The 12,775-nt window shown below is 37.2% G+C and overlaps 1 protein-coding gene across 1 annotated transcript in view; it reads left to right on the forward strand.

The window, feature by feature from the left end:
• Positions 1-12,775, forward strand: part of LOC104410853 (semaphorin-5A-like) — a gene marked incomplete at both ends in the record, with an annotated part of 47,249 nt that overhangs the window by 18,460 nt on the left and 16,014 nt on the right. The window contains 3 exons of the mRNA XM_010021123.1: positions 1,632-1,917; positions 4,973-5,108; positions 8,169-8,373. Coding sequence (XP_010019425.1) covers positions 1,632-1,917; positions 4,973-5,108; positions 8,169-8,373 — 627 coding nt within the window. The remainder of the gene's footprint in view (positions 1-1,631; positions 1,918-4,972; positions 5,109-8,168; positions 8,374-12,775) is intronic.

The raw sequence follows: 12,775 nt of genomic DNA on the forward strand, positions 1-12,775 counted from the left end.
TCACTTCATTTCCTGCATTAAAAAACTTTCATGGGAGGCCTCTCTGTCAACAAATAACAAACAGCTCACAGCACAATATTTGGAAACATACAAACTATTTTTTCTGAGACAGGAATCTCCTTTTTTCTTTGAAACTTTGAAGTGATCCAGTTCACTTTTTCCAAAGAGAAACTGAAAAAAGTGAACTCTGACATGATAATCGTTCCATACCCACAGAATACCCTGAGGTAGCTCTGAGATTATTACATTTCATGCAAATGAAAATAGTTTTCACAAATTTCAACGGCAGGTCAGATTTTCATCAGTGCATAATCAATAAAGCATATGCATAGGTATTTGCAGATGTATATACTGTTTCTCAGTTTTATATCCATGAAATACAAGTACTAGTTTTTATTTATACATGTTTTTATGATTATCTGTGCAACTTAAAAATACTGTCTTGAAAGATTGACAGCGATTTTTCAAGAACCCTGAAAACTTCCTGAATGCATTTCATATGATTTTTATTCTTAAAATTCATGAAGGTTTTATTTGTAGTTCATTATTCTCTACACTTTGAGAGCTTTTAGTTGTGTTTCTGGCTTCGCAGTGAGATCCTAGGCCTTTTTAGATCCATGGGCCTCCAGGAAGAAGCTATGATGTCTCCACGGAGCTTCTCTTCTCCAGCCCCAACTTTCTCAGCCTGTCTTCATAAGGGAGGTGCTCCAGCCCTCTTATCCTCGTGGCCCTCCTCTGGACTTGCTCCAATGGCCCCATGTCCTTTTTATGTTGAGGACACCAGAATTGCTTGTTTCTTAGGGTTCTGTAACAGTTCCTTACACAAGGTGGGCTCTTCTCCACAAATATGTATATCAAATTTGTATTTAAGAAAGTTATCAAGTTGTTTAAGAAAGTTGTCAATCTCTTAAGGTCATGGACTCTCCTCAGTTCTAGTAATCCTTTTGGGAAATGGGCCACATGTTTATAGTCTTTGGTATTTGGTATGCATTGTTTCTCTTTTGTTCTTTTAAAAAATATTACTATATGTTTTCAAGATATTTTTAATATATTCTCTAATTCCTCCTGCATCACTATCAGTTTCTTTGATCAGTTTTTAATAATTTAAAAAAAAAAAAATGAAAAAAGAAAAAGAATGCTGTAATACTATCAAAATCTTTAAGCAAGATAGGGCTGAAATGTGGTTATCTTACCATCAAGTGCTCTTGTATAGCCTTCTATTTCTTTTTATTACAGCCTTTGAGTACATTCTTAGTCACACTCAGTTACCATCCATAACCACTAATCTGGAGCACTGGCATGGTGACAAAGCAGAAGCAGAGTTAACACAACAGATAAACTCACTGATGCTTTTGATGGTAGAATATGGTGAGCTGGGCTAGGGCTGTCCAGCACAGTCGTGTTATAGACACCTTGAGCAGAAGCCTGTCCAGCCGTGTTCATGTAGCTTGTAATCCTCACGAGATCATGAGCTTGCCTACTCAGTCATGTCATGGGGCCAGTTCCCTGCAGGGATAATAAAAGGAGTGTTTTCCTAAATCTAATTCTAAGATACATTCTAACTTCCATGTTAATATGAGTGCATGTATTACAAGAAGGTAATAAATAATCTTTTCTTCTGTTATTTTCAGAGCCAAATTTTGTGTCATCTTATGACATTGGGAACTTCACCTACTTTTTCTTCCGGGAGAATGCAGTGGAACATGATTGTGGGAAAACAGTCTTTTCTCGTGCTGCTCGGGTGTGCAAAAATGACATCGGTGGCAAGTTCGTGCTGGAGGATACCTGGACTACGTTCATGAAAGCTCGGCTGAACTGCTCTCGCCCCGGAGAAATTCCATTTTACTATAATGAACTACAGAGCACTTTCTTTCTGCCAGAATTGGACTTGATCTATGGGATTTTTACCACTAATGTGTAAGTAAATTCCATGGTATGTTTTATTTTCTTTCTATTCATGACAGAACTAAAGTTCTGAGCTGCTCTCTTCTGCATGTGCCAGGTAAACATAAATACAAATTACTGTTTTGCTTAGCTTTGCAAACTACTGTTTTGCACTGTCCTCTTGTGAACAAGTGTCAGTTCTAAATGCTTTCCACATGAACTGTTGAAGGTGTATGAAAGAAGGAAGAATTCTTAACATTTCCTTACAGCTGGGAGCCAGTTGTATTTAAGACTGTTCAGTCATCTTTTTCGTACATCCTTATAAAGACATTATTTTTTTATTTTGCACACTATTGTAGTACATAAATACATTACTTGTTTATAAAATAAATATTTTATACTTATAATGTGACATAATCATGGATTTGACATGATGTAATTTGCCCATTTGAAAATGACCTTACCCAAAAGACCACAAGAGGTGATCTTACAGTCCTAACATACACTCATGTGAGTTTGAGGCTCAAACCAAGAATTTAATTTTCAACTGAAACTGTTGTATCAATAGAGTAAAATTAAAAAAAGTACAGTATGGTCTTAAAAGTAACAGTTTGGTAAAATATTAGGTATTATATTTTTTGAGGGTAAAATATTAAAACACTTGATGAACATAATAAAAGTTCCCTGGATTCTGAGCTTGATATCAAGAGTTGCTTAACTCTAGAAAAAAAGAGACATACATCTCAAATGTCCTTTGTTACTTTAACCATTATAACTGGAGTTCATGTGTTGCTCAGTGAGAGCAGCCTATATGTTACAATGAGCATGAGTTTGAGCTTAAGCTACTTTCCATGTTATTGGTGCTATCCTTTATTAACACATGTAGGCATCTTGCAGACTTGGGCTCACGCCTGGGCTGGCAGCTCATGCTGTGAGCATGACTAGGTGAGGGGCTGCTTGAATCAGGCTGTGGCGATTCATGACTTGTGGCATTGGATAATAGCTTTGTCAAAGTCCTGCCACAGAAAGCCTAACCAAAGGAATTCTGCTCCAGAAAATCCACAAGGCTTTACCCATGGAAGGGAAACAATGCTCTTCTCTCAGAAGGGCTGCCCTGACAATCTGGAGAATGATGGAGTTTCCTGTGATACAAATTCCAGTTTCTGAGGTTGAGCAAGGATATCAGGGTTGTCATCAGCCCACTCTGGCTCTTCTGAAAATGGACTTGCTAATGTAAGATTATCTTTGCCACATGAAAGTAGTCAGTATTTGAAACCTTGCTGCTAATTCATTCTTCCCCTATGGCTCTCTGTTCTGCCTTGTCCAAAAGAGATGGACCATTTAAAGAGGAATTCATTACAACTGTTAGGGGGTGGGTTTTTTTTTTGATAGCTTTATTTAAATCATATTTGTTCATGTAATCAAATATTTAGCTAAACTTTTTTGACATTGTTGCAGTGTTGTATGGTTAGGATTACTTCTCCATGCTAAATAGCTGCTCACAGATACCTGCACAACCCATATGATATACCTTTCAGCTCTGCAGCTGACAGTTATCCACAGAAACAGGGTTTCCCATGAGTGGGAACAACATATTCCTTTCTCTTGGTGTAACAGCATCAGGTATTATTGAACCACATTCAGCATTCTTCAATCTCAGTGCCTTCAGGATTGCAAGGATTTTATTATACCCTAATGTGTTTTTAATGTATTGTGAATATACTTTAATATTGTGGGGAAAAAGCTGAAGCATTTCTGTCAATAAAGACTCGGTAATAGCGAAACTTGTACTCTTTATGTGTCATTGACTGTTAAGCCCACTGTAGCCCTTGCTTCATAATGAAGCTGGATTTTTTTTCTTTCAGACTATCTGAAAAGATATATAAGCATGAGTCTAATGTTCTTTAAGGACTTCAAAAAAGTAAAGAAGACATTGGTATAGTTAATAATATTAGTAATCTGCATGTGGTGATAGTTTATGTAGGCAAGGAAATACCAAATCAAATTATAATTGATTCTAAAGAAATTGTTAGCATGAATCTTCAAATTTTGGGGTTTCTTTGAAATAAGACTGAGAAATGTAAGAAATTGTTCTTTTGTCCTGCTATTAAATCCATATATCCTAGCTCCTTTTTTTCAGTTCTTGATAGATTTGATCCCCTGGGGTTAGCTTTTCTTTCCAACATTTTTGGGTTTCTACAGTAGGCTTTCTTAACCCTTGTGTAAATTACAGGCTAAGTTAAAAAAAAAAGGGGGGGGGGGGGGGGGGTCAAAGGAAAAAAGAATGCTGTGTGGATCAATTGTCAGCAGTTTTACCTGCAGAGGAAATTTGTGAAACTGTTACCTTCATTGTCTATCCCTTTATCTCAAATTGTGGAAAAGAACAATGCATACAAGCATTCAGAACATGAATACGAGCACTCATAGTTACTGGATTATATTTACAATGTGCAGAATTACTTTATTGTCATGTATATCACATTTTCAAGACAAGAACAGGAAAACCTGTTTGCCTGGCTTCTGTTTATTTCTGTTTATTCCTCTGTCTTGTGAAGTATGCAGTCCAAGTTATTTTCTCTTGGTGCATTCTTATTGCTGTACAATATCTCTTCAAAGGCAGGAGTTTTGTGGAGGTGTCTTACCCAGGGGTCCATAGGATCTAGAGACATACCATACATTGAAAACCCTTACTTTTGTCATGCTGCCACTAGTTGTATAGAAGAAATGCTAATGAACCCTAAAAATAATCTCATCCTGAACTTTGTAACTGGAAGAAAGGTGTTCTTAATGCATATGTTCATGTATGGAAGTATAGCCCTGTGGTCTTGGAGTAGCAGCAGAAGGTAGGAAGTTCTGAGTTTCTTGCACAGCACCTACTTGGCAAGGCTGACAAAAATTTTAAATCCAGTGTTGGTGCCTCAGGTCATCACGTCATTTATCGTTATATTGAGGTATCATCTCCTGTTTGATCACATCTGCTTTGTTAATTACTTGAAGGATTGGAGAGTTATTGTAGTTTTTATTTTTTTATCAGCAAATTGACATCTTAATGTTGTTACTTAGGTTAATGTTTGTATTTCTTTTGCAGGAACAGCATAGCAGCATCAGCAGTTTGTGTTTTCAACCTGAGTGCCGTAACTCAGGCCTTTAATGGACCCTTCAAATACCAGGAAAACTCTCGCTCTGCTTGGCTTCCATATCCCAATCCTAACCCTAATTTTCAGGTACAGAAAAATTGGAGACGGACAATAGTTTACATGAGGGTTTTTCAAAGTGTTTTATGGTTCATAGTTAATAAGTCCAGTTTTGCAGTATTACAATCTTAAAAAAATTACAAAAAAAAAAAAGGCTGAAGAGGTCCCTTTATTTCAACATACTTTATTTTATCTTCCACAAAATAATGTGTGTTGGAAAGCAGATGTACTTCTAAGGGTAGGAGAGAAAAAGCTTAATTTCAGTCTTCTGTCAAAATGAAACACTAAACACTATAGTTATTTGTCAAGGTAATATTAATTCCAGCTTAAGTATGATCCAACTGGTATTCTTTTTTACACTGCATTTGTGCTAGTAGAACCTGAAAAGAGGACACTGTCTGACAGAAAAGACAGAAAGCGGAATGGGGTGAAGGAGGAGCGGTCATGATTTTGTATATTTTCCTGTTCAGGGTGGCCCACACTTGTTGAATAGTCTGATTAAAAGGATTTGTGATGTGTGGTGCCCCTCATTTGAACTTGTCACCCTCAGAAGGTGTAATAATTTGCAGTTGACTGACAGCATGAAACTAATTAGTGGGTCTTTCTAAATAAAGAAAAAGGTATTTCAAGTAAGCACATAGGCATTGTTTTCTTCTGCATATTAACCACTCCCAGGAAAATTTTAGTAAGTGTGATTCTAGCAAGGGAAATGGAAGAGAGAACAGCATTAATTTAGTCATTAACAACAATAGCTGTTCACTAAGATACACTGTGTTTGCCTTTATCCACCTTTCACCCGCCCTTAATCTCAATGAAATTTCACAAGTTCAGTGCTACTTCTGTAACAGCCTTCCCTATCTTGTAAGAGTCATGAGATCTCTGCAAGGATGAAACAGAATCACCCATTGGGGATTGTAGATAGTTTTAATTACTTCCTGATTTATGCATATAAATGAAAATATTACACTGAATTTGCTCTGAGTTACAGGCCAGAGCCATGTTACCCTTCCTAAAGGTAGTATGTTTGGTATTAGCTCCAAGTGATGAGACTCCATTTAAGTAAGCCATACTGCAGAAGTGGACTATATTTGTATTGTCAAAATAGTCATAGTTAAGAGGGTCTAAGTGAGGCTAAATTTTTGAAGGAGAAAGCCTGAAGAAAAGCTCGTATGTAAAAATCTTACCTTTCTGACTAGGAAAGCAAGTCCAATAAAAGTTATTAACCCCTCCCTGCAAACCTTCTATTAATATTTTGATAGTTATTGTGAGATCTCCCCATATAGATGGTACATACAAACAAAGATGACAGCCTGATGGCTGTGTAAAAACAGTTTAAGTCTCTGCTGTACTGTTGGTGCTCATCTCTAAATTCCAGTCAAGGCTTAGGTGTTGAAAAAATTTATTGCTTGGATAGTCTGGCTGATTTTTATATGGCTACTACTTCATCCAGTTCACAAGAGCAGTGGCAACAGTTGTATCAGCAGGCCACCATTAGTGTTAAAAGCTGTAATGTGGCCTTTTAAAACACAGTATCGAAGCCAGTTGACATTAGGTTATCTGTAGGTATCATTAGTAATGTCAAACTTCTGTTCTTTTGTGGGTGCCATCTTTTATTCTGTTGAAATTCCTGTTAGATTTTTGGCTCCATAACTGTAGCAGTAATGTATACCAGAAGCTAGTCTAATGCTTAGAGCTAGGCATAACCATTTTTTTATGACTTGATAATGCTTTAGAGTACATACTTCATGTAGATGGGATATATTCATTGGCTGAGTGTGTGGTTTCCTTCCCACAAAGGAGGACTTGTGCTTTTTGTTTGTAGAGTCCTTATGATAAATTATCAGAAGTTCTGTTCATGTAGTCTCAGAAATAGGTTTATCCTCAGATTATTCACCTACTCAGCAATAACAAAAGTATGTGATTTGAATGAAGACTACTGCTACATAGTGACAATGACATCAGACATTGCATTTCAAAGACTGAATTATATTAATGAAATATTTTCCAGCTTAGACTACTATAGGAGTCCCAGTTTTGAGGAACACTATTTTTCTTCAGAGATTGTTGCTTTTCTCTTTAGATAGGACAATTTCCACTGTAAGACCAAGGACCATGTGCATTTCAGTGTGCTATGGTGTTCCAGCTGGAATCTTTCCTGATCGATAGATTCAGAAAAATTCTTTTTTGGCGTGGTTTATTTTTTTCACTGGTCTGATATGCAGGGTGCACGCAGAGCAAGTAATTGTTTCCTGACAGTTGCTTAACTGCCTTTCCTCATCATACTATCTCTCATTATGAAATCATTTATCTGAGTTTTTCTTAACATTTGTGGGTTTGGACTGATCACTTAATTTCAGATCGAAAACATGGCAATAATGAAAAAATAACTGGTAGGGTTTTGCACACTGTATTATTTTGTTCATGCTGTAATTCATGGCTTAATTTATAATGTAGAATAAAAAAGTATGACTTAAGTATGCCTTTCACATCACTGACATATTTGATAAATGCTGTAAAGTACTGCTTTACTTCTCTAATGCAATTACGTGTGAGTAAACATGTGGATGTTTACATATTCACATCCACTTAGCAGCTTTCTCTTTTGCGTCCTTAGATAGTTGAAGACCGAAACACAAAGATGCTAAAATTAACTGCCTCTTATTTTGCTTGACTTATACATGGCTGAAATTTGCATGTAGTTAGTGTATGCTTTCCAGTCTTTAGCACTGTGACTGTGTAAATTATAAAGCAAACTAGTCAGAAGATTCTGTGTTTTGTTGGATGGTAGTTTTTCTCCTTCCTGCCCTGGGAACATACGGTACAGCAAAATATTACTTGTGGTGGTCAGTCAGGTGCCCTTTGGTGGTGTTCAGAGTTAGGGGGCCTCCACAGTACTGCCTCAGGAAAGCTGAGCTTCCTCAATCACTGTGTGGACAGACTGGTCAGCACCAAAATAAGACCCGAGAGTAGAATTCCACAGTGTCACTACAAGATATATTCTTGGGTTTCACTTTTCCTGTGCTGTAAATCTGAGAGTAAATCTGTTGTTATCATTGATGCATATAGTAATTTACTTTTCTATGTTTACAGTGTGGCACCATGGACCAGGGACTGTATGTAAATCTGACAGAGAGAAATCTTCAAGATGCTCAAAAATTCTTTTTAATGCATGAGGTCGTTCAACCAGTTATTCCAATTCCTTATTTCATGGAAGACAACAGCCGATTTTCCCATGTAGTTGTGGATGTCGTGCAGGGCAAGGACATGCTTTTCCATATCATCTATCTTGCCACAGGTATGAAATCTGACTTGCTGCAATAACTGCAAAAGTTTATGAGGTCTATGAATTTTAATGTTCTGTGAATCGGTTTTGAAATATATATAGTGCACCTTGAACAACAGCTTTTCCTCTTTGATAGCATTCACCTGTCTATCTTCTACCTTCTCTGAGTAGGTGAATTCAGCAGTTCACAATGCCTTTGTTTATGTTATATTGTGAACTCAAATTTCGGTGTCTGTTTCCTATTCTCCTCTGAAGATATGAAACCTACATGCTTTTGAGGGAGTGAATGGTTGGAAATTCTACAAACAGGACTTCAGAAGTTTCTCTGTCTTTTATTCTTTTTTGTGTAGTTCAGGGTATAATCTCACCCACGATAAGATGGTTTAGGATCCTTTGAAATAAGAATAACTTTAAAAATAGCAAATACTATTACTGCTATTTCTCTTTCTGACTTTTCTGCTCACATAAATTTTATTCCTTTCCTTTTCATCTCATTTTTAAGTCATTCATTATGCAGTTTCACACCCTGCCTTATTATTCGCCCATTTATGTATGAGCTTAGCAATGAAAGAAAAATAATCCTCCACCTAAAATTGCCTTGGTTAGAAATATTACCTTCTTGGTTCAAAATTTCAAGCGTCTTAAAAATAGCAAGGGTGTCAGAGAACTATTTTTCCAGAACAAGGATGTCCCCAGCTGAGTCTGAAATACTAAGTTGGACTATTTTAGTTTAGAGCCCCATGGCATAGAACTTGGAGTAGTTCTAAAATACTTAGTCCTATGTATGTTAGAAGGGAATAGTTGATCAAACCAATGGCTTGTTTACCCATCTGAAACCAAAGTAGTTTGTCTCACAATGAGTAGGTGCCAAATATGGTAAACTTAGAAAAGTTGATCAACAAGAGGGAAAAAATATCCTGATCATATTTATTTGATTTTGCAATCAATGAAGTAAATTTAAAAAAATAACATTGATTCAGTAGAGACTGGAACAATCCTTTTAATTAATAAAATTATTATTTACTAATGAAAATTATATATTCTATAGCTTGTTATTTATCAGGAGCCTAAATAAAATTTGCGTTGTGGCTCAATGTAAGATTTAATTTTCCCTTGAAAACGTGACACCATTTTTCAGAGAAGATTGCTTCTTTTGAGTTGGAAGAAATTTTATAGTAATTTGGTGCATTCAGGTGAGATGGTATTACTTTGCATATTACTTTGCATATTATATCTTTCTCCTTGTCCTCCTTGAAAGATTCGTAGTAATATAAAACCTTTAAATGGGTTAAAACTGTGCTTGGATTTGACCATTCCAGTCAAAACATCCCACTGGTTGGTAAACCATAGCATTATAAATGAAATCATGTCAATACTAAGTGCTGTTTCTATTGTAGAGATCTCATGACAGAAACCGAATTACAAAGATACATACTAAATTTGTAATTTGTCATAATTCAGGTTGTCTTCAATTTTTAGCTTCCCTTGCTGTGTTCACTCTTATCTTTGATTCAGTGAGGATCTAAAATTTCGCATTTCATGATGCATTAATAAATTGTGTTCAATAAGGATTGTAGGTTCTTTTTATGAATCTTTCTTACTGCTAAAAAGGTATGCTCCTATAGTCCTTATGATGTATGCTTGCCTTCCACTTTCATTCTTCTGTGTACCTCTGACCTTTTAGTCATTCATGGAAGCGGGATACTACCTTAGCTGAAACTTTAGTCTTACTCCAGCACATGCTTTTATGTAATTGGACAGTGTATGTTTTATAACTGTGAGAAACCATATGATAAAAAAACCCAGGGAACATTATTGCATTCTTGAAGTTTTCTTGACTTCTATTTCACTTCTGTTTCACTCGATCACAGTGGACTTTGTTAGCATTCCTTCTGCCCTGCTCCACCCTCCCAGCTGAGCAAAAGTACTAAGCTTTATTTTCCAAGAAATATTAATATTCACCTTTCAGAAAAATTACCTTTTTGGTAGATATTTTCTTGTGTAGAAGCCGTGGAGCTGGTAGCATTTAGTTTGATCCTAAACTGCATGTGGTAAAAGATTCCTGAGAAAACATCACTGTTTATGTAAACAACAGAAACTAAAAGGAAGCAGCCTTAACTTTGAAAATAAGCAATAGCTTTGGAAGCAGACCGGGCTTAATAGTTTTGAATTCCTCCGGTGTTCAGCCTTACTCCCACATACAATGTCATCTATCCCAAGCTTCTACCACCATATAGAATGTCTATGTTTTGGAAAGGTGGAAGAATAGCATTACAGTTACTACCAGATCGAGAAAGGTTTTAATTCTTGTGTATTTTCTAATGTACCTGAATTATTAAAAGTGGTAGCAAATTGAATTTGGAGTTAGAATTTTGCTACGATGCTCCAAAAAAAGCCAAAAAAAAAAAAAAAAGAAAAAAGCCAAAGGAAAAAAAAAAGCCAAAGAAATGAAAGCTGCCTGGCAGAAAAGGACCTGGAGGTGTTGACAGCCATCTGAACACGAGCCAGATTGTGCCCAGGCAACCAAAGCAGCCAAAAGCATCCCTGCCTGTATCAGCAATAGTGTGACCAGCAAGGCCAGGGCAGTGATCATCCCCCTGTACTTGGCACTAGTGAGTCTGCACCTCGAATTCTGTGTTCAGTTCTGGGCCTCTCACTATAAGAAGAGACATTGAGGTGCTGGAGTGGATCCAGAGAAGGGCAATGTAGCTGGTGAAAGGTCTGGAACACAAGTCTTATGAGGAACAGCTGAGGGACCTGGGGTTGTATGCAAGTGGTAAGAAGTTGAGTACTGTCCTATTTAACATTTTAATCAATGACCTGGAGGAGGCAACTCTATCCAGTGTGGAGATGACAGCATGCTGGGGTACCAGTACTTTCTCTGCAGGACAGCGCTGCCATCCAAAGGACCTAGACATGCTCAAGGGATGGGTTAGCAAGAACCTCACAAAATTCAAGAGATTCAAATATTAAATCCCAAATCTGGGAAGGACTAACTCTGTGCAATGCCAGAGGCTCAGGACTGACTGCTGAGGACACAGCTTTACTGAAAGGACTTGGGAGCTTTGGTAGGCAGCAAACTGAACATCAGCCAAGAGCATGACCTTGCTGCAAAGGCAGCCAGCTTCATCTTGGGCTGTATTAACAGGAGCTTAGCCAGTAGATCAAGGGAAGAAGTTATCACAACACACTTTAGACCACATCCAGTTTTGACCTCCCCACAATACAAGAAGGATTTTGATAAACTGGGGCAAATTCAGTGGAGGGCCACTTTCTGTTAGAAGCTGGAGCACCATGCCCTAGGAGGAAAAGCTGCAGAAATTGGCCTTGTTCACCCTAGAGGAGAGCTGGCTTCAGAGGGGGCCTAGTAACAGCCTGCAAATACCTACATGGAGATTACATGGAGAACAGGCCCATGTTCTTCACAGTGGTGCATGGTGGATGACAGACAACAGGCAGAGAGTTTCAGACTGCTGGATATAAAGACAAACCTTTTCACTCTGTGAACAGTCTAGCAGTGGGTGTCAAGCAGCATTTCCCAGGAAGGTTATGCAGTCTCCATCCTTGGAGGATTTCAAGACCAGACAGCAACCCAGTCTATGTTATAGCTATCTGTCCTTTGAGCAGAAGGTTGGACTTGAGACTTCCTGATGTCCCTTCCAACCTAAATTATCCTCTGTCTATCATATGCCAGTACAATGTGCAAATCAATTGGGCTAAATTACATTTTTACTAAATGCTGTGTTAATAGATGTCATTGTGCTTTCTGCTGCCAAAAGAAAAGTGTGTCTAACTCTAATGTAACTACTGGAAGTAAGCAATTTACACCTAGTGGTGTAAAACAGGATGGATCCAACCCATGCTGTGCAAGATGTACTCTGTGTAACTTTTGTAGTTATAATTCATTACAACATTCTTACAAAAACTGTCTTCTAAAATGCACAAAGCTGATTCAGTGGAAAGGTAGGCATATAGATTGGATTGAATACAAATGAATGCTCTTCTGTCTTTGTTACTCGAAAATCTCATTCTTTGAAGCAGATAGGCAGGAGTAAAGGGAAAATTTGTTCTTCATCCACCTCACATTCACTTACCTATCCACATTGTTATTAAAATACAAATATTACAGAGGAGAATAACCCTGACAGTATAAAAATGTAATCTAATTTCATTAAACCTTAAATATATATAATATTACTTGAAGAGAGACTGGTAGTAAGCAAACAAATGCATTAATCTGCTGTGTCAACAGACTTCATTTCCTAAACCTTTGCCAAGTCATCATTCTGCTAGGGGATTCTGATGGGCTGGGATTTAGCAGCTACAGCTTATATCAAAATATACTTTAGTACTTCAGAAACACATATTAATCTTACACTGCACTGACTTCTACCTCAAAATGAAGGGATATATC

Source organism: Nestor notabilis, unplaced genomic scaffold, assembly GCF_000696875.1.
Source record: "Nestor notabilis isolate BGI_N333 unplaced genomic scaffold, ASM69687v1 scaffold22368, whole genome shotgun sequence".
NCBI classification, from domain to species: domain Eukaryota; kingdom Metazoa; phylum Chordata; class Aves; order Psittaciformes; family Psittacidae; genus Nestor; species Nestor notabilis.